Source organism: Phyllobates terribilis, unplaced genomic scaffold (assembly GCF_046119375.1).
Source record: "Phyllobates terribilis strain yellow unplaced genomic scaffold, ASM4611937v1 Scaffold_1__5_contigs__length_1240528914, whole genome shotgun sequence".
In the NCBI taxonomy this organism is placed as follows: domain Eukaryota; kingdom Metazoa; phylum Chordata; class Amphibia; order Anura; family Dendrobatidae; genus Phyllobates; species Phyllobates terribilis.
This window is the reverse complement of record NW_027362761.1, coordinates 597,762,278-597,783,637: the sequence shown is the minus strand read 5'-3', so window position 1 is coordinate 597,783,637 and position 21,360 is coordinate 597,762,278. Positions and strand designations below refer to the sequence as shown.

General features: G+C 52.4%; 1 protein-coding gene across 1 annotated transcript in view; it reads left to right on the top strand.

Annotated features, from left to right (window-relative positions):
- Positions 1–8,663: 8,663 nt before the first annotated feature.
- LOC141274067 (uncharacterized) overlaps positions 8,664–21,360 on the top strand; it is a 43,661-nt gene continuing 30,964 nt past the window's right edge. The window contains exon 1 of the mRNA XM_073686275.1: positions 8,664–8,788. Within this exon, the coding sequence (XP_073542376.1) occupies positions 8,711–8,788 (78 nt within the window). The 5' untranslated portion in view covers positions 8,664–8,710. The remainder of the gene's footprint in view (positions 8,789–21,360) is intronic.

The following is a 21,360-nucleotide window of genomic DNA, read 5'->3' as shown; positions in this document are numbered from 1 at the left end:
CTACACATGGGGGAGAGAGAGAGCGACAGACCCCGCACTACACATGGAGGAGCGAGAGCGACAGACCCCGCACTACACATGGGGGAGAGAGCGACAGACCCCGCACTACACATGGGGAGAGAGAGCGACATACCCCGCACTACACATGGGGGAGAGAGCGACAGACCCTGCACTACACATGGGGGAGAGAGAGCGACAGACCCCGCACTACACATGGGGGAGAGAGAGCGACAGACCCTGCACTACACATGGGGGAGAGAGAGCGACCGACCCTGCACTACACATGGGGGAGAGAGAGCGACAGACCCCGCACTACACATGGAGGAGAGAGAGCGACAGACCCCGCACTACACATGGGGGAGAGAGCGACAGACCCTGCACTACACATGGGGGAGAGAGAGCGACAGACCCCGCACTACACATGGGGGAGAGAGAGCGACAGACCCTGCACTACACATGGGGGAGAGAGAGCGACAGACCCTGCACTACACATGGGGGAGAGAGAGCGACAGACCCCGCACTACACATGGAGGAGAGAGAGCGACAGACCCCGCACTACACATGGAGGAGAGAGAGAGCGACAGACCCCGCACTACACATGGAGGAGAGAGAGCGACAGACCCCGCACTACACATGGGGGAGAGAGCGACAGACCCTGCACTACACATGGGGGAGAGAGCGACAGACCCCGCACTACACATGGGGGAGAGAGAGCGACAGACCCCGCACTACACATGGGGGAAAGAGAGCGACAGACCCCGCACTACACATGGGGGAGAGAGAGCGACAGACCCTGCACTACACATGGGGGAGAGAGAGCGACAGACCCCGCACTACACATGGGGGAGAGAGAGCGACAGACCCCGCACTACACATGGGGGAGAGAGAGCGACAGACCCCGCACTACACATGGGGGAGAGAGAGCGACAGACCCTGCACTACACATGGGGGAGAGAGAGCGATAGACCCTGCACTACACATGGGGGAGAGAGAGCGACAGACCCTGCACTACACATGGGGGAGAGAGAGCGACAGACCCTGCACTACACATGGGGGAGAGAGAGCGACAGACCCTGCACTACACATGGGGGAGAGAGAGCGACAGACCCCGCACTACACATGGAGGAGAGAGAGCGACAGACCCCGCACTACACATGGGGGAGAGAGCGACAGACCCCGCACTACACATGGGGGAGAGAGAGCGACAGACCTCGCACTACACATGGAGGAGAGAGAGCGACAGACCCCGCACTACACATGGAGGAGAGAGAGCGATAGACCCCGCACTACACATGGGGGAGAGAGAGCGATAGACCCCGCACTACACATGGGGGAGAGAGCAACAGGCCCTGCACTACACATGGGGGAGAGAGAGCGACAGACCCCGCACTACACATGGGGGAGAGAGAGCGACAGACTCTGCACTACACATGGGGGAGAGAGAGCGACAGACCCTGCACTACACATGGGGGAGAGAGAGCGACAGCACCCCACTACACATGGAGGAGAGAGAGCGACAGACCCTGCACTACACATGGGGGAGACAGAGCGACAGACCCCGCGCTACACATGGAGGAGAGAGAGCGACAGACCCCGCACTACACATGGAGGAGAGAGAGAGCGACAGACCCCGCACTACACGTGGGGGAGAGAGAGAGCGACAGACCCCGCACTACACATGGAGGAGAGAGAGCGACAGACCCCGCACTACACATGGGGGAGAGAGAGAGCGACAGACCCCGCACTACACATGGGGGAGAGAGAGAGCGACAGACCCCGCACTACACATGGAGGAGAGAGAGCGACAGACCCCGCACTACACATGGGGGAGAGAGAGCGACAGACCCCGCACTGCACATGGGGGAGAGATAGCGACAGACCCCACACTACACATGGGGGAGAGAGAGCGACAGACCCCACACTACACATGGGGGAGTGAGAGCGACAGACCCCGCACTACACATGGAGGAGAGAGAGCTACAGACCCTGCACTACACATGGGGGAGAGAGAGCGACAGACCCCGCGCTACACATGGAGGAGAGAGAACCACAGACCCCGCACTACACATGGAGGAGAGAAAGCGACAGACCCTGCACTACACATGGGGGAGAGAGAGCGACAGACCCCGCACTACACATGGGGGAGAGAGATCGACAGCCCCCGCACTACACATGGGGGAGAGAGAGCGACAGACCCCGCACTACACATGGAGGAGAGAGAGCGACAGACCCTGCACTATACATGGAGGAGAGAGAGCGACAGACCCTGCACTACACATGGAGGAGAGAGAGCGACAGACCCCGCACTACACATGGGGGAGAGAGAGCGACAGACCCCTCATTACACATGGGGGAGAGAGAGCGACAGACCCCGCACTACACATGGAGGAGAGAGAGCGACAGACCCCGCACTACACATGGAGAAGAGAGAGCTACAGACCCTGCACTACACATGGAGGAGAGAGAGTGACAGACCCCGCACTACACATGGAGGAGAGAGAGCAACAAGCCCCGCACTACACATGGAGGAGAGAGAGCGACAGACCCCGCACTACACATGGAGGAGAGAGAGCGACAGACCCCGCACTACACATGGAGGAGAGAGAGCGACAGACCCCGCACTACACATGGAGGAGAGAGAGCGACAGACCCTGCACTACACATGGGGGAGAGAGAGCGACAGACCCTGCACTACACATGGGGGACAGAGATCGACAGACCCTGCACTACACATGGGGGAGAGAGAGCGACAGACCCCGCACTACACATGGAGGAGAGAGAGCGACAGACTCTGAACTACACATGGAGGAGAGAGAGCGACAGACCCCGCACTACACATGGAGGGGAGAGAGCGACAGACCCCGCACTACACATGGGAGAGAGAGCGACAGACCCCGCACTACACATGGAGGAGAGAGAGCGACAAACCCCGCACTACACATGGAGGAGAGAGAGCGACAGACCCCGCACTACACATGGAGGAGAGAGAGCGACAGACCCTGCACTACACATGGAGGAGAGAGAGCGACAGACCCCGCACTACACATGGAGGAGAGAGAGCGACAGACCCTGCACTTCACATGGAGGAGAGAGAGCGACAGACCCCGCACTACACATGGGGGAGAGAGCGACAGACCCTGCACTACACATGGGGGAGAGAGAGTGACAGACCCTGCACTACACATGGGGGAGAGAGAGCGACAGCCCCCCACTACACATGGAGGAGAGAGAGCGACAGACCCTGCACTACACATGGGGGAGACAGAGCGACAGACCCCGCACTACACATGGAGGAGAGAGAGCGACAGACCCCGCACTACACATGGAGGAGAGAGAGAGCGACAGACCCCGCACTACACATGGGGGAGAGAGAGAGCGACAGACCCCGCACTACACATGGAGGAGAGAGAGCGACAGACCCCGCACTACACATGGGGGAGAGAGCGACAGACCCCGCACTACACATGGGGAGAGAGAGCGACATACCCCGCACTACACATGGGGGAGAGAGCGACAGACCCTGCACTACACATGGGGGAGAGAGAGCGACAGACCCCGCACTACACATGGGGGAGAGAGAGCGACAGACCCTGCACTACACATGGGGGAGAGAGAGCGACCGACCCTGCACTACACATGGGGGAGAGAGAGCGATAGACCCCGCACTACACATGGGGGAGAGAGAGCGATAGACCCCGCACTACACATGGGGGAGAGAGCAACAGGCCCTGCACTACACATGGGGGAGAGAGAGCGACAGACCCCGCACTACACATGGGGGAGAGAGAGCGACAGACTCTGCACTACACATGGGGGAGAGAGAGCGACAGACCCTGCACTACACATGGGGGAGAGAGAGCGACAGCACCCCACTACACATGGAGGAGAGAGAGCGACAGACCCTGCACTACACATGGGGGAGACAGAGCGACAGACCCCGCGCTACACATGGAGGAGAGAGAGCGACAGACCCCGCACTACACATGGAGGAGAGAGAGAGCGACAGACCCCGCACTACACGTGGGGGAGAGAGAGAGCGACAGACCCCGCACTACACATGGAGGAGAGAGAGCGACAGACCCCGCACTACACATGGGGGAGAGAGAGAGCGACAGACCCCGCACTACACATGGGGGAGAGAGAGAGCGACAGACCCCGCACTACACATGGAGGAGAGAGAGCGACAGACCCCGCACTACACATGGGGGAGAGAGAGCGACAGACCCCGCACTGCACATGGGGGAGAGATAGCGACAGACCCCACACTACACATGGGGGAGAGAGAGCGACAGACCCCACACTACACATGGGGGAGTGAGAGCGACAGACCCCGCACTACACATGGAGGAGAGAGAGCTACAGACCCTGCACTACACATGGGGGAGAGAGAGCGACAGACCCCGCGCTACACATGGAGGAGAGAGAACCACAGACCCCGCACTACACATGGAGGAGAGAAAGCGACAGACCCTGCACTACACATGGGGGAGAGAGAGCGACAGACCCCGCACTACACATGGGGGAGAGAGATCGACAGCCCCCGCACTACACATGGGGGAGAGAGAGCGACAGACCCCGCACTACACATGGAGGAGAGAGAGCGACAGACCCTGCACTATACATGGAGGAGAGAGAGCGACAGACCCTGCACTACACATGGAGGAGAGAGAGCGACAGACCCCGCACTACACATGGGGGAGAGAGAGCGACAGACCCCTCATTACACATGGGGGAGAGAGAGCGACAGACCCCGCACTACACATGGAGGAGAGAGAGCGACAGACCCCGCACTACACATGGAGAAGAGAGAGCTACAGACCCTGCACTACACATGGAGGAGAGAGAGTGACAGACCCCGCACTACACATGGAGGAGAGAGAGCAACAAGCCCCGCACTACACATGGAGGAGAGAGAGCGACAGACCCCGCACTACACATGGAGGAGAGAGAGCGACAGACCCCGCACTACACATGGAGGAGAGAGAGCGACAGACCCCGCACTACACATGGAGGAGAGAGAGCGACAGACCCTGCACTACACATGGGGGAGAGAGAGCGACAGACCCTGCACTACACATGGGGGACAGAGATCGACAGACCCTGCACTACACATGGGGGAGAGAGAGCGACAGACCCCGCACTACACATGGAGGAGAGAGAGCGACAGACTCTGAACTACACATGGAGGAGAGAGAGCGACAGACCCCGCACTACACATGGAGGGGAGAGAGCGACAGACCCCGCACTACACATGGGAGAGAGAGCGACAGACCCCGCACTACACATGGAGGAGAGAGAGCGACAAACCCCGCACTACACATGGAGGAGAGAGAGCGACAGACCCCGCACTACACATGGAGGAGAGAGAGCGACAGACCCTGCACTACACATGGAGGAGAGAGAGCGACAGACCCCGCACTACACATGGAGGAGAGAGAGCGACAGACCCTGCACTTCACATGGAGGAGAGAGAGCGACAGACCCCGCACTACACATGGGGGAGAGAGCGACAGACCCTGCACTACACATGGGGGAGAGAGAGTGACAGACCCTGCACTACACATGGGGGAGAGAGAGCGACAGCCCCCCACTACACATGGAGGAGAGAGAGCGACAGACCCTGCACTACACATGGGGGAGACAGAGCGACAGACCCCGCACTACACATGGAGGAGAGAGAGCGACAGACCCCGCACTACACATGGAGGAGAGAGAGAGCGACAGACCCCGCACTACACATGGGGGAGAGAGAGAGCGACAGACCCCGCACTACACATGGAGGAGAGAGAGCGACAGACCCCGCACTACACATGGGGGAGAGAGCGACAGACCCCGCACTACACATGGGGAGAGAGAGCGACATACCCCGCACTACACATGGGGGAGAGAGCGACAGACCCTGCACTACACATGGGGGAGAGAGAGCGACAGACCCCGCACTACACATGGGGGAGAGAGAGCGACAGACCCTGCACTACACATGGGGGAGAGAGAGCGACCGACCCTGCACTACACATGGGGGAGAGAGAGCGACAGACCCCGCACTACACATGGAGGAGAGAGAGCGACAGACCCCGCACTACACATGGGGGAGAGAGCGACAGACCCTGCACTACACATGGGGGAGAGAGAGCGACAGACCCCGCACTACACATGGGGGAGAGAGAGCGACAGACCCTGCACTACACATGGGGGAGAGAGAGCGACAGACCCTGCACTACACATGGGGGAGAGAGAGCGACAGACCCCGCACTACACATGGAGGAGAGAGAGCGACAGACCCCGCACTACACATGGAGGAGAGAGAGAGCGACAGACCCCGCACTACACATGGAGGAGAGAGAGCGACAGACCCCGCACTACACATGGGGGAGAGAGCGACAGACCCTGCACTACACATGGGGGAGAGAGCGACAGACCCCGCACTACACATGGGGGAGAGAGAGCGACAGACCCCGCACTACACATGGGGGAAAGAGAGCGACAGACCCCGCACTACACATGGGGGAGAGAGAGCGACAGACCCTGCACTACACATGGGGGAGAGAGAGCGACAGACCCCGCACTACACATGGGGGAGAGAGAGCGACAGACCCCGCACTACACATGGGGGAGAGAGAGCGACAGACCCCGCACTACACATGGGGGAGAGAGAGCGACAGACCCTGCACTACACATGGGGGAGAGAGAGCGATAGACCCTGCACTACACATGGGGGAGAGAGAGCGACAGACCCTGCACTACACATGGGGGAGAGAGAGCGACAGACCCTGCACTACACATGGGGGAGAGAGAGCGACAGACCCTGCACTACACATGGGGGAGAGAGAGCGACAGACCCCGCACTACACATGGAGGAGAGAGAGCGACAGACCCCGCACTACACATGGGGGAGAGAGCGACAGACCCCGCACTACACATGGGGGAGAGAGAGCGACAGACCTCGCACTACACATGGAGGAGAGAGAGCGACAGACCCCGCACTACACATGGAGGAGAGAGAGCGATAGACCCCGCACTACACATGGGGGAGAGAGAGCGATAGACCCCGCACTACACATGGGGGAGAGAGCAACAGGCCCTGCACTACACATGGGGGAGAGAGAGCGACAGACCCCGCACTACACATGGGGGAGAGAGAGCGACAGACTCTGCACTACACATGGGGGAGAGAGAGCGACAGACCCTGCACTACACATGGGGGAGAGAGAGCGACAGCACCCCACTACACATGGAGGAGAGAGAGCGACAGACCCTGCACTACACATGGGGGAGACAGAGCGACAGACCCCGCGCTACACATGGAGGAGAGAGAGCGACAGACCCCGCACTACACATGGAGGAGAGAGAGAGCGACAGACCCCGCACTACACGTGGGGGAGAGAGAGAGCGACAGACCCCGCACTACACATGGAGGAGAGAGAGCGACAGACCCCGCACTACACATGGGGGAGAGAGAGAGCGACAGACCCCGCACTACACATGGGGGAGAGAGAGAGCGACAGACCCCGCACTACACATGGAGGAGAGAGAGCGACAGACCCCGCACTACACATGGGGGAGAGAGAGAGCGACAGACCCCGCACTACACATGGGGGAGAGAGAGCGACAGACCCCGCACTACACATGGGGGAGAGAGCGACAGACCCCGCACTACACATGGGGGAGAGAGAGTGACAGACCCTGCACTACACATGGGGGAGAGAGAGCGACAGACCCCGCACTACATATGGGGGAGAGAGAGCGACAGACCCTGCACTACACATGGGGGAGAGAGAGCGACAGACCCTGCACTACACATGGGGGAGAGAGAGCGACAGACCCTGCACTACACATGGGGGAGAGAGAGCGACAGACCCTGCACTACACATGGGGGAGAGAGAGCGACAGACCCTGCACTACACATGGGGGAGAGAGAGACCATTTTGTATCAGGGTCCGGAGGTTGTACGTTATTGATATTCTCCATGTGACATAATATCCTGTATGATCAGTAACATTGTGCCTTATTATATAGTTCTGCGGTTTCCGGTGTGACTTTGTGTAGATCTTTAGTTCTCAGAATGCCTGACCTGGATTACACAGGACGTGCTGTCACTTGTAGTTCTACAACAGAAGTAGAGCAGGGTCAGTTGTGCTGTCCTGACCCCGGCGGCCTCCACATTACCGGTTATGTCCCCCCTCTAATGTCTCATGTCCGTCAGGTTTATGATTAACTCCTTTATAGCCAGACAATTCTAGGACTGATGGAGAAAGTGTTTGAGTCCCCGATCTCCGCAGTCGCCTCTTCAGATCCTGTTTTACCAACGAGATCGAGCCCGGCGCTCGTCTACAAAGTGATCGAGATAAAAAACACAAGATGGGAACAAAATGAGCAAATACTTTGCTGTAAGAAAGGACGTGATAGTGATAGTGCCTATAAGTAACCGGACGTAGAAATCACTGTGATCAAAACAGCGTAAAACCCACCGCGACCGCGAGAAGGTCCCCAATCAGGATGTCCTATTCTCTAATATTAAAACCTCACCTAGTGTCAGACGACATCACAACACTTATTACCTTTAATCCTTTCCAATCCCAGATAATTTTTGTGTTTTTTTTGGTTTTGTTGATTTTTTTTTTTTTTAGCATCTCATCCTCTTTACAATAAAGGATCTGCTTCTTTTTTCTTTTCTTAAATAGGAGACTTTTTCCTGATTCACCCGTGAAAGATGAATAAGGACAGTGACAAGATGGCGGAGAGGATATTAAACCTCGCTGTAGAGATAATCTTCCATCTTACCGGAGAGGTGAGAGGTTGTGATGTCATCACATGACATCATTATCTATGGGAATAACAGGTGATATGACCGGAGAGGTGAGAGGTTGTGATGTCATCACATGACATCATTATCTATGGGAATAACAGGTGATATGACCGGAGAGGTGAGAGGTTGTGATGTCATCACATGACATCATTATCTATGGGAATAACAGGTGATATGACCGGAGAGGTGAGAGGTTCTGATGTCATCACATCACATCATTATGTATGGGAATAACAGATGATATGAATGTAATGGTAAAATTGAACAAATCTATAAATCCATATCTTGAGAGGGGACGTGTCACCCTCACATTGAGGATAGAAGTATGGTTTCATTATAAATTGCAAAGGGGAAAAAAAGCTATCACTCTGCCACTCCCTCTATCCTCTGATGCTCTATGACCTCGTTCTATGAGCAGGTAATTGAAGTAGGTTACCTGATGGATAGCAGACATAAAGTTTGTTCAAGAGGCTGGGAGGTGAGATTTTTCTCCCTTGTGTGGATAAGGCTATGTGCACGTGTCCAATAATGATCTGTTAGAATGGTCCAGCCGCAATTCGTAGGTAAAAAAAAAAAAAAAGTTTGAAAGTCCTTTTTTCAAAAACTGTTCCTTGCATGATCTGTTTTTTTTTTAACATTGAAGTCTATGGACAAGGGATCTGTTGATTAACCGTCCATTGTTTTCCATTTCTAATGGATTTAGCAAGCAAAACATGAATTCGTTAGAAATTGGAGAACAACGGAGTGCTGTTATGTGACAAATTAATGGCAAGTGGTGTGATATAGATCATTACTAATCTGGTTTGAGCATTAATTCCTGTCACTAAAAACTTGCACTATCCCTACGAGGATTCTGTGCAGAGATTTTAGGATCAGACTCAGTGTTTAATTACACCTGGGACATTAGTGTACATATAGCTGTTACACCCCTCCCCTCCTCTTGTTTTTCTGTCCTATCTTTAATTTGGCGAGTGACTTCTAAGATGGCAGCTGCTTATAAGAAGGACCGGTAAGCCATGCTGATCCATCTGTGCGAAGAGCAAGGTCTCGATAGGGCAGGTTAAACCAAAGAGATGGTGATTTGTTCTTTGGTTGAGGATGATGCCAAGCACCAACACAATGAGGTACCAGAGCCCAAGACCAGTATAGCACCAGGATAACCAGTTGTGGAACCGGTTCCAGAACTGTCCAACTTAGAGGGGGCCTGCAGCAACCGTTGCTCCTAGAGTGGAATGGACTCTAGTTTGCTACTCTTCCTGCAACAAATGGGAGGATGTGACCTTCAAATGCAGGTGCCGCTTGTGCTATGAGAGTGCCAAGCAGAGCCTGAATTTGCTGCGGAGCTAAGCTCGAGGGCCAGAGGATTTAGCACTAGAGCGACAAGATGAGTGAGGGAACCAGCTGGACTTAACCTGACTCCAGCTGTTAACCTGATCAGGAGCAGACCTTAAATAGCCAGCCCAAATCTAACCATAACAATCAGGTGATGCAATACTCCCAGTCACCTCCAGGGAGCCTGTCCCTGCTCAGCTGTACAGCAGGGGGGCACACATTCCCACCATTGGCTAACACCAGGCAAGGCAGCGTCCTGCGTTTCCTGGCGTTTCCATGTCTCCCGGGCTGCGAAACAAGTGAAAAACATGGCGTCCCGTGTTCCCGCGTAGTAACGTAGGTTGAATAATGACCTAGGTCCATCAAGTTCAACCGTTCTCCCCCAATTGTACTCCCTACACTAATTTACTGGTACTAGGCCTCACAAGTCTCCTCAGTCCAAGAACCCTGGATCAAATGTACTACTATAGGTGTAAAATTTTGTCTAATTTAACTGTAACCTACAATGTCACCCCCCACTTCCTCATACGAGGCACCACTATGTGTAGTCACACCACCCAAGTGCGGGATAGCTCCGCCCCTAGCGCGGACAAACCGGTGGAGCAGTCTGGAAACCAGAGGAAGACGGTTGGGCCATGGCAGCTATTCTCAACAGTACCCGCCTGTCTAAGAGAGTCCTCTGGACTCTCACCACCCACCTTATTAGGAAACCTCTTATGGAATTCAGTGATAAGGCGATCTGAATGAATTCAGTTTCTCGGGACCCAGGACCTCTCCTCCGGACCGTTCCCCTTCCAGTGGATTAAAAATTGGACAGAGTTCTGAACCTTCCGGGAGTCCTCAATACTCTCTAGCTAATACTTTTCGGCGTAGTCTACCTCAATAGGAGGAGGAAAGTCCTGGGTCATCAACGGAATTCCTACCTTCTTAAGCTGCCCCTTATAAAACACATTGGGAATATGCATTGAAGAAGGAAGATCGACCCTAAAGGCCACGTCATTGATTATTTCGGTAATGGGGAAAGGTCCAATAAACCTGGCTGCCAGCTTGTGGAAAGGCACTTTAATCTTCCGATGTCCTGGGATTTTCATCAGCAATATGGATCCACATACGCCTACGTCTTTTCGACCCGTGTCCTGCAGCAGCTGTTTCATACGAAAAAAATGTTGCATATGTGCAACTACATCAGGTGAGCGTAATAGTCCCCTTTTTCTATTCTATTGTGTTAACGGATAAGACCCTATTTTGCGCTCTTTTGCTTCCCAGTATTTCCATTATCGACATCATAGTTCCTCTCTGGGGGAGAAAAAGTTGCATGGCCTCAAATTAGTTGGGGTAGGGAATCCCTGGGAGTGCACAGCCCCCAACCCTACCTCGAAGTTACATAGTAACGTAGGTTGAATAATGACCTAGGTCCATCAAGTTTAACCTTTCTCCCCCAATTGTACTCCCGACACTAACTTACTGAGACTAGGCCTCACAAATGTATTACCATTTTTATTATTACTGCACTATTACAATTACAAATGAACCAGTTTATAATTTTTTTATTAGTTGTATTTTTTTGTATTACTGTTATGGTATTACTAAAATCCCTGTATCTAAATCTGTTGATCCAGAAGAAGGCAAAAAAAAACAGGATACATTCAGCCAATTTTCATCATGGGGAAAAAAAATTTCTTGACCCCGAGATCAGTACAAGAACCCTGGATCAATTCTACTACTATAGGTGTAAGATTTTGTCTAATTTAACTGTAACCCACAATGTTATGTGTATCCAGGAAGTCATCCAGCCCTTTTTTGAAAGCTGTTATAGTGTCGGCCATCACTATCTCTTATGGTCGGCATTCTACAGTCCAACTGCTCTGACTGTAAAGAACCCTTTCCTGTTTAGGTGCCGGAATCGTCTTTCTTCCACCCTTAATGAGTGCCCCCTGGTCCTTAGTATGGTCTTAGGAAGGAATAAGTCATGTGCCAGTACTTTGTACTGACCACACATATATTTATATATGTAAATGAGATCCCCTCTGAGGCATCTTTTTTCTAAGCTAAACAAGCTCATCTTTTTCAACCTCTCATCGTATGAGAGACCCCCATCCCGTGTAATAATCTAGTTGCCCTTCTTTGAACTGACTCTAACTTCTGAATATCCTTTTTAAAATGTGGAGCCCAAAACTGGATCCCATATTCCAAATGTGACCTCACCAGTGATTTATGAAGGGGTAACAATACGTTGGGATCGTGGAATTTTATTTGCCCCCTACTGAGGTCAGACTTACCGGACGGTAGTTACCTGGATCCACCTTCTTACCTTTCTTAAATATCGGTACCACATTGGCAATCCTGTGGCACTACCCCTGTTCCAAGAGAGTCTATGAATACGAGATACAGCAATTTGTCAATTACTGAGCTCAATTCCCTCAGTATCCATGGATGAATACCATCTGGTCCAGGAGATTTGTCAATGTTTAATTTGCTGAGACGCAGGCGTATTTCTTTTTGTGTTAAACTAGTTATATTAGGTGGTGAACATTGATTTTGGCCCTGTTGAAAGATCCCTGGAATAGACTGGTTGTTGGTGAACACGGTTGAAAAGTGTCTGTTTAATATTTCAGCCTTTTCTTTGTCCTCTATACTTATCCTGTTATTATCGTCTTTTAAGGAGCCAATACCATCTGATTTACTCTTTTTGGCATTAATATATATATAACATTGTGAATAAACTGCACCAGGGGGGCCCCCGCAGAATCCCGCTGTCGCCGCTTCCGGTGGATCCACACCCTACACCCGCCTGACGTCACACGGTGTGAAGAATATTCTAGAATAATCACATGATAATCTCGATGAGCTCCTTCAGCTGCTGAACGGTGGTGAGCTCCAGTCATGTGGTCAATTGGTCAACGGCTCTCAGTAGATCCTGCATATGATCGACCCAGCTGTCTGCAGACTCCGGAGCTTCTTCCGGTACATCTCAGAGGTCAGGTTGTACTGCCGGACAAGAGCCTGCTTGATGTCCTCAAAACTCAGGGTGGTCTCACTGGGCAGGTATCCAAAGATCTCCAGGGCCTTACCCCTAAGGTGAGGGCTAAGAACTGGAGCCACTGTTCCTCAGGCAGTTGATACTGAAGGCAGGTTTTTTCAAATGCCAGCAAGAAAGTGTCCAAGTCTCCTCCTTTGTCCAGCAGGGGGAAGTCCTCTGCCCGTAGCGTCAGGACTCGGATCTCAGGGGACTTGGGACTGCCTGTGACCGGCCGCTGGAGCTGGAGCCGAAGCATATTTTCCTAGTGCTCACGCTCCCGCTGACGTTCTGCTGCGGCTGCTGCCTTGAAACGTTCCTGATGCTTGCGCGCCTCTCTGCTTTCCTTCATGAGGGTCTCTAAGGTGTCCTTGTCCCCAGCCTGAAGACTCGCAAGGGCGACTTGCAAGAGGGGGTCAGAGCCTGCCTGGCTGGGGGGATGGGCAGATGGTGGAGGGCTTTCCTCCCCTCTTTCTGGAGCGACATCGAATTCCACCACCCCCCTACCATCTGGAGCATTTGGCATCTCTTGTTTCTGCTCCTGGTGCCACTGGCCATCCTTGCACGCTACGGTCACTGACACCGAACTGCAACCTGATGCACCCACACACCTTACAGTATTTGCACTCTGGTGCTGAGCTGATCTTAGGACCCCAGCAGCAAAAGCTACTACTGGCAGTCCTTAGTGTCTGTGAGTATGCGTTAAATACTCACAAACATTATTATCTCGATCCCCACACCGCTTTCCACCAATGTGAAGAAACGGCACCAGGGGGGCCCCGCAGAATCCCAGTGTCGCCGCTTCTTCCGGTGGATCCACACCCTGCCACCCGCTTGATGTCACACTGCGCAAGACGGAGCACGTGATACGGATCTACCCTTTGCACCGACGTGACGTTCCGCACCCCTCAAGGACATGTAAGGTCACATCGGCACAGTTCTACACCGTCACCTCCTGTCCACACGGGTGCAGAGAGGCATCGGTGGTTGGAACAAGGTGGTCCACTCAGACGCTTACGTGACCCCACACTCTCCCACACTCCTGACAGGCTGAGAGGCTCTTTCACTACTCCAGTGAAGCCGAGCCTTGTCACCCTGGATAGAGCTGTCACCAGTTTCTGTTTGATATAACAGACTTATATCTGGCTAGAAACCAGCCCAGTAGCACGTCGTTGGACCAAATAACAGACGTGAAGTTTGTGGTTCGAGATGAAAGACCAGCCCAAGATTAAATTATATTTATTCTCCATAAGGGCTCATTAAACAATCTACTATACACATCAAGGTTATATATACAGTGGTCAGAGTTACAAATACAAAAGCATGGTACATCAAGCATAGCAGATCTTAAAGTCAATTACCGGTTAAATGGAAAGCATGGCTCAGGGGTTGGCTGACCACATGGGGAAGAATGTGTGCCCTGCTTGGTTGCTGGACTTGTCCCTCACTTCTGCATGTCACAAGCTTCTACAGGGAAAAGACAATAGGCTTTTGCTACACAGACCTTCCAACTCTCTGGGAACTCCCACTACCTGCCCCCTGCTCAGCCCAAGTCTCCACCCCCTGTTCCTTCCTGGCTAAGAGACTCCCAGAACTACCATGGCCCATACCTCCTTACTGGATGGTCCCAGGGAACTGGTGGTGTCAACGGACCCGGCCGGGCCCCTGCTACGTGTGGATACCAGACACAGCAGTTATAGGAGGTTCCAAAAGGCTGGGACGTGTATCTCCTCGTCCCTACACGCTAGAGTGGGCTAGGATGCAGTGTGGCATTCGCTAGCATTTGCTATCTTCCCCTGAGATAGAAAATCCATTTTGTGAAGAGCTGGGAAATATAGTTTTTCCACTGCTCGGTATATAAATATAGTACCTTACACAACATATCACATGTTGTGAAGAAAGAGAGGATCTCGGCAGGGAGCCTGCCTTTCAGCTCAGCTCACAGCTGCCAGGGGAGGGGGATTTCTCACACCCCTTTGCTGGCTGCAAAGGAATTCGAATTACACTATGCCTGGAGACCTGACAACCAGGGCACATTTTGTAGGATTTATTTTAATGTCGCTGGCGATTTGTTGCTCTGTAGATAATTTTGCTACCTTGATTTCTTTTTTACATTTCTTATTTAGGTCTTTCTACTCCTAAAATGCTATTTCTGTATTCTCGGCCTTCAAGATTTTGAATGCCCTCTGTTTTTGTCTTATTAAACCTTGTACTGTCTTATTTATCCACAATGGTTTCTTTTTATTCTTGGACATTTTATTACAAGAGGGTATAAATTTTCTACAGGATTCTAGTAGTATTTCCTTAAACATTCCCCATTTACGTTCGGTATCCCCAGTTACCATGACATGATCCCAGTCTACACGATTAAGCTCTTTCCTTAAATTGTTGAAATTAGCTTTCCTGAAGTTCCAGGTTTTTGCATTTCCTTTTTGAAATGTTTTATTAAATATCACATTGAAACTTACCATGTTATGGTCGCTGTTTCCCAAATTCTCCCGGACCTGTAGATCTGAAATTGTATCTGGTCTATTTGACAGCACTAGATCCAGTAGATTACCTCCCCTGGTCGGTTCATCTACCAGCGGAGAGAGGTAATTGTCCTGAACTGTGGATAAGAACCTGCAGCTTTTAGCACAACTGGAAGATTCTAGGTCCCATTGAATATCTGGATAGTTAAAATCCTCCATAATCCCCCATAATAAGGACCCTATTATTATTTGCTGCATTTTTAATTTCTTCCAGCATTTTTAGTCTTCTACCAGTTCCGCTTTATTAGGAGGCTTGTAACAAACTCCAATTAGCAGCTCTCCATTATTGCCATCCCCATGTACATTAACCCAGACTGACTCTACATTGCGTGCACATGGGACCTATGTGTCGCAAGGTCCTTGGAAAAGTTGAGGATATCAATGTAAACAATGACACAGATACCCCCCCCCAGGAGGTCCCGAAAAACATTATTGACCAGTGCCTGAAATACAGCTGGGGCTTTACAAAGCCCACAGGGCATGACACGATATTCATAGTGGCCTTCCGGGGTATTGAAAGTTGTTTTCCACTCATCTTCCCAATTGATGCAGACAAGTTTATAGGCTTCCCTGAGATCCAGCTTGGTGAACCAGTTAGCCCCAATAAGTTGGTTAAAGAAATGGGGAATGAGTGGAAGTGGGTACTGGTTATGTACAGTAATACGATGAAGCTCACAATAATCAATAAAAGGGCGCAAACCCCCAATCCTTTTACAAACTAAAAGAAACCCTGCTTCCTTAGGGGATTTGGAAGGGCGAATAAATCCATTAGCCAAATTCTCCTTAATATAATCTCATGGCGAGTCTCCCAGGTTCTGACAAATTAAAAATTCTACCCTTAGGCTATTTTTGACCCCCTTATTAAGTTGGATGAATCAATCATAAGTTCTATGTGGCAACAGCTTCCGTGTAGCCTCCTCAGAAAACAAGTGGAACCTACGCCAAGTACCAAGGAACCCTTGAGGTGGAGCCCACCACCTGGGACTGCATGGGCATACAGGGAGACCTACACTTGAAGGACCACCTGACAATATCCCCTACCTCCCAGTCAATAATAGGATTGTGAGCACGAAGCCATGTAAGACCCATAACCACTGCAGTAGGGAGGTCCTTTAGGATAAAAAAAAAGATACCTCCTTCCTGTGAAAACCAGTGGTGAGGAGCACAGTGTCACAAGTTTGCCACGACAGAGAGGTGCCAGAAGACTGCCCTGTGTGATTTCTTCTACTCGTGCACGGACTAGAAGCACTTCACCTTCATATTAAACAGTGCATCTTCTAGCAGTGCAGGGGTTAATCTGTTCAGTTGAGAGCTCCTGGAAGCTTGCCTGCCTTTGCTCTCCGCAGTTCGGTGTTGACCGCTCCCCTTTTCTATAAATACTCGCCTCTGGCAAGCAGTCCTTGCCAGAGTTAGCTTCATGCTGCATGGATTCAGGAGTTGATGGAGTTTTGTTGGTGGATTTTAGCCAAAGACTGTCGCTTGGTTTTGGTTGTGTGCAAATCCTCTCTTCCTCCTACTTTGGTTTTATCCTTTGCTTCACTCCCTTCTGTGGTTTGTGAGACCATAGTTGTATGATTGGTATTTCCCTTTATGTCTGTACGCATTACATTGTTAGTCTGGTGGGTGTATTGCCATACACTACTACTCCCCTCTTCCCTGGGTGGGAGAGGGAACAGACTAAGAGCGGATTCAGGAGCTCAGAAAGGTACGTGGCCCCAGAGTCTTCACCATTATAAGTAATGCGAGGAACAGGGATAGTTAGGGCGTCCCTAGCGTTAGCGACAAGGAAGTAGCCCCTGGCCCCGGGAAACCCGACAGCAGTGTTATGACATTAACTCTGTCCCAAACCGTTTTTTTTTATCCATCATGGAACCAGTGACTGCTTGGGAAGAGCAACTCAGCCTGGAGGTGGCAGACCTACGCACTGTTGTTTTGCAGCCCCTAGTGGAACCCAAAATTGCTTTACCTGACAGGTTCTCTGGTGGGCATCACAAGTTTGTTGTTTTGAGGGAGGACTGTAAGCTTTACTTTAAATTGTGTCCTCAGGAACCGAGGAGCAACGGATGGGGATAGTAATTTCGCTCCTTCAGGGTGACACCCCCCCCCCCCAAGCCTGGGCATTTTCTTGTCCGTTGGACTCTGTTGCTCCGGACGGTGGAGGAATTCTTTCAGGCGCTGGGTCATATATGCAACAAACCTGACTGCATCTTCCTGATCAAGTCCACACAATGTCAGCTTCAGCAGGGAGACCAGCCAGTGGAGGAGTATTGCCCCGAGTTTCGGAGGTGATTAAAAGACACTAAGTGGAATGTACTTTGCGCAAGCCACCACTGATAGGCAAGTCCTTAAAGGGGTTGTCCACTACTTTTACATTGCCTATCCATAGGATAGGGCATCAATGTATGACCAACCAGGGTCCTGCAAGCGCCACCCCCGGAGATCAGCTGTTATCGGCGGGGGCCGCCGGCCGGAAGTGCTCACCTGCGTGGCTCCGTCGTCAAGTTGTAGTGGCCACCGCGGTGTACTGCACGTCCGCATCCTATTCAATTGAATGGGAGGCGGATGTGCAGTACACTGCGGCAGCCACTAACACTTGACGGCGGAGCCCCCCAGGTGAGCACTTCCGGCCGGTGGCCGGCACCGGTAACAGCTGATCGGCTGTTACCGGATAGGGCATCAATGTAAAAGTAGTGGACAACTTCTTTAAGGGCTGGGATATTCTTTAAAGAGCCCTTCCCAAGCTGCTGTTACAGGATAGCTGACGTCTGGTGACAAGGACAATGTAGCATCCGGTAACGAGAGTAAATCCAAAGCTAGCAGCATAAAAAAACAAATGAAAACCAAAGGGAAACCCTGGGACAATAGCTAATAAAGAAGGACCAGTAAGAGCATTAGCATCTTCTGAGAAGTAGCCAGAAACCAGCCAAGAAGCACTCCCCATACCACTAAGCAAAGGAACTGAATAGCTGCCCAAATCTAAAGATAACTATCAGGTGATGCAATCCACCCACTCATGTCCAGGGAGCCTCTTCCTGCTCACCTGTACAGCAGGGTGCACACATTCCCACCATCGGCTAACAATAGGCAAGGCAGCGTCCTGTGTTGCCTGGCAACCGGGAGACACAGCGTCCCATGTCTCCCAGGCTGCAAAACAAGTGGGAAGCACGTGTCCCGTGTTACCACATCACTCATCACTTGCACACATGAGGCACCACCATGTGTATTCGCACCACCCAAGTGAGCGACAGCTCCGCCGCCAGCGTGGACAGACCGACGCAGCAGTCTGGAAACCAGAGGAGGACGATTGCATCCACACCAAGTATTCCTAACACTAAGACGCCATCAAATTGGTCCTGATAAGGAAGTCTCAGCAGACCCTAGAAGTATACTGCAAAATATTCCGGACCCTCTAACATGGCCCTAATGACAGCCAAGTAATGTGGTAGAAGGCTTATAACCAATTGCAAGCAGTGGGTTCATGGACTATCGATTGCCACCTTTGAGGAATTGAAGGACCTGATGTTGAAGGACCAAGTTTTGCATCTTTTTCTAGTAGAAGTGTGACAGTTCATGAGGGTCTTGGAGCTAAAGGAGGCAGCCATGCATAGGCGGATTATAATGAGGGCAATCCGGGCTACCGCCCGGGGCCCCGAGCCTGCAGGGGGCCCGCGGCTCCGGGCGGGGTGTCTAATGCCGGATTACCCTCATTATATGTGCGGGCCGCCGTGGCACATACCGGTAGCAGTGGCGGGAGGGGGGCCCCCGGACCGCTCCCCCAGCAGCGGTCGCCGCTACTTCTTCATCGGCCGGGCCAGCACTGCAGCAGTTAACTTCCCTGTGCTGGCCCGGCCGCGTCACTGCTAGGAGACACGGCCCTGTGCGCGGCCGTGTCTCCTAGCTGTGATGTCACGCGGTGCGCACCCGGCCTGCAGCGCTGCATCGGAGAAGAGAGCAGGCAGGAGGAATGGAGCCGGGGGATGGTGAGTCTGTGTGTGTATGTGTGTGTGTGTGTGTGTGTGTGTGTGTGTGTGCAGGCAGATATCATTGTGTGATGTCTGTTTATATGTATTTTTGTGTTTCAAATGTGTTTATGCGTGTATGTATATGTCTGTATATGTTTGTGTGTGTGCGTGACTGCATGCGTGACTGCGTTGGCGCCGTGCGGCCTCCTGCTGTGTATAGATGGCGTTGTGCGGCCCCCTGCTGTGTATAGGTGGCGCCCTTCGGCCCCCTGCTGTGTATAGGTGTCGCCGTGTGGCCCCCTGCTGTGTATAGATGGCGCCGTGCGGCCTCCTGCTGTGTTTAGATGGCGCCGTGCGGCCTCCTGCTGTGTATAGATGGCGCCGTGCGGCCTCCTGCTGTGTATAGATGGCGCCGTGCGGCCTCCTGCTGTGTATAGATGGCGCCGTGCGGCCTCCTGCTGTGTATAGATGGCGCCGTGCGGCCTCCTGCTGTGTATAGATGGCTACGTGCGGCCTCCTGCTGAGTATAGATGGCACCGTGCGGCCTCCCGCTGTGTATAGATGGCGCCGTGCGGCCTCCTGCTGTGTATAGATGGCTACGTGCGGCCTCCTGCTGAGTATAGATGGCGCTGTGCGGCCTCCTGCTGTCTCTGGGGGGGGGGCGCCGTGCGGCCTCCCTCTGTGTATAGATGGCGCCGTGCGGCCTCCCGCTGTGTATAGATGGCTACGTGCGGCCTCCCGTTGTGTATAGATGGCTACGTGTGGCCTCCCGCTGTGTATAGATGGCACCGTGCGGCCTCCCGTTGTGTATAGATGGCTACGTGTGGCCTCCCGCTTTGTATAGATGGCACCGTGCGGCCTCCCGCTGTGTATAGATGGCTACGTGCGGCCTCCCGCTTTGTATAGATGGCACCGTGCAGCCTCCCGCTGTGTATAGGTGGCTACGTGTGCTCAATATTGAGTCATACAATTAATGTAAGGCTATGTGCCCACGATACAGAAATGTTCCGGATTTTTTTTGAGCGTTTCTGCATCTCCCTGGCAGAAAAAACGCATGCGGATTGTACATGCGGATTGTACATGCGTTTTCCTGCCAGGGACATGCGGATGTGAAGCGTTCTTCACTTGCATTTCCGCATGCGGGTTGACGAGCGCTTTCCAAGCGATTTTAGCATCACTTGGAAAGTGCTTGACAACTTGGTTAGGCTGTGTGCACACGATGCGTTTTTAATGCGTTTCCGCAGCGTTTTTGCAGCTGCGGAAACGCATTAAAAACGCTTGGTAGAAGGGCAGCAATGTTCCCCAATGATAATCCGCATGTGCTGTGCACATGCTGCGGAAATTTCCTCTGCGGATTATCATTGCGGAAAAAAAACGCAGCACCACCAATTATTTTGCAGAAGTGCTGCGTCTTCGCCGCCATTGACTTGCATTAGACCGCATGGATTACGCATCACTGTATATGTAGATGTGTAATCCAAGCGTTCTAATGTGCTTATGGTACCCGGGTGTAGATGAGAGGAGAGTCTCATCCACACCCAGATACCATTAAAAAATCTGTAAAAAAAGAATAAAATAAAAAATAAATGTATACTTACCTTCTGTCGGCCCGCGCACCGCTCCTGCTTGGTTCCCGGCACTTTGCAGTGAGTTGAAGGACCTGCGCTGACGTCGGCAGGTCTTTCAATTCACTGTTGCCGACAAGGGAGAACG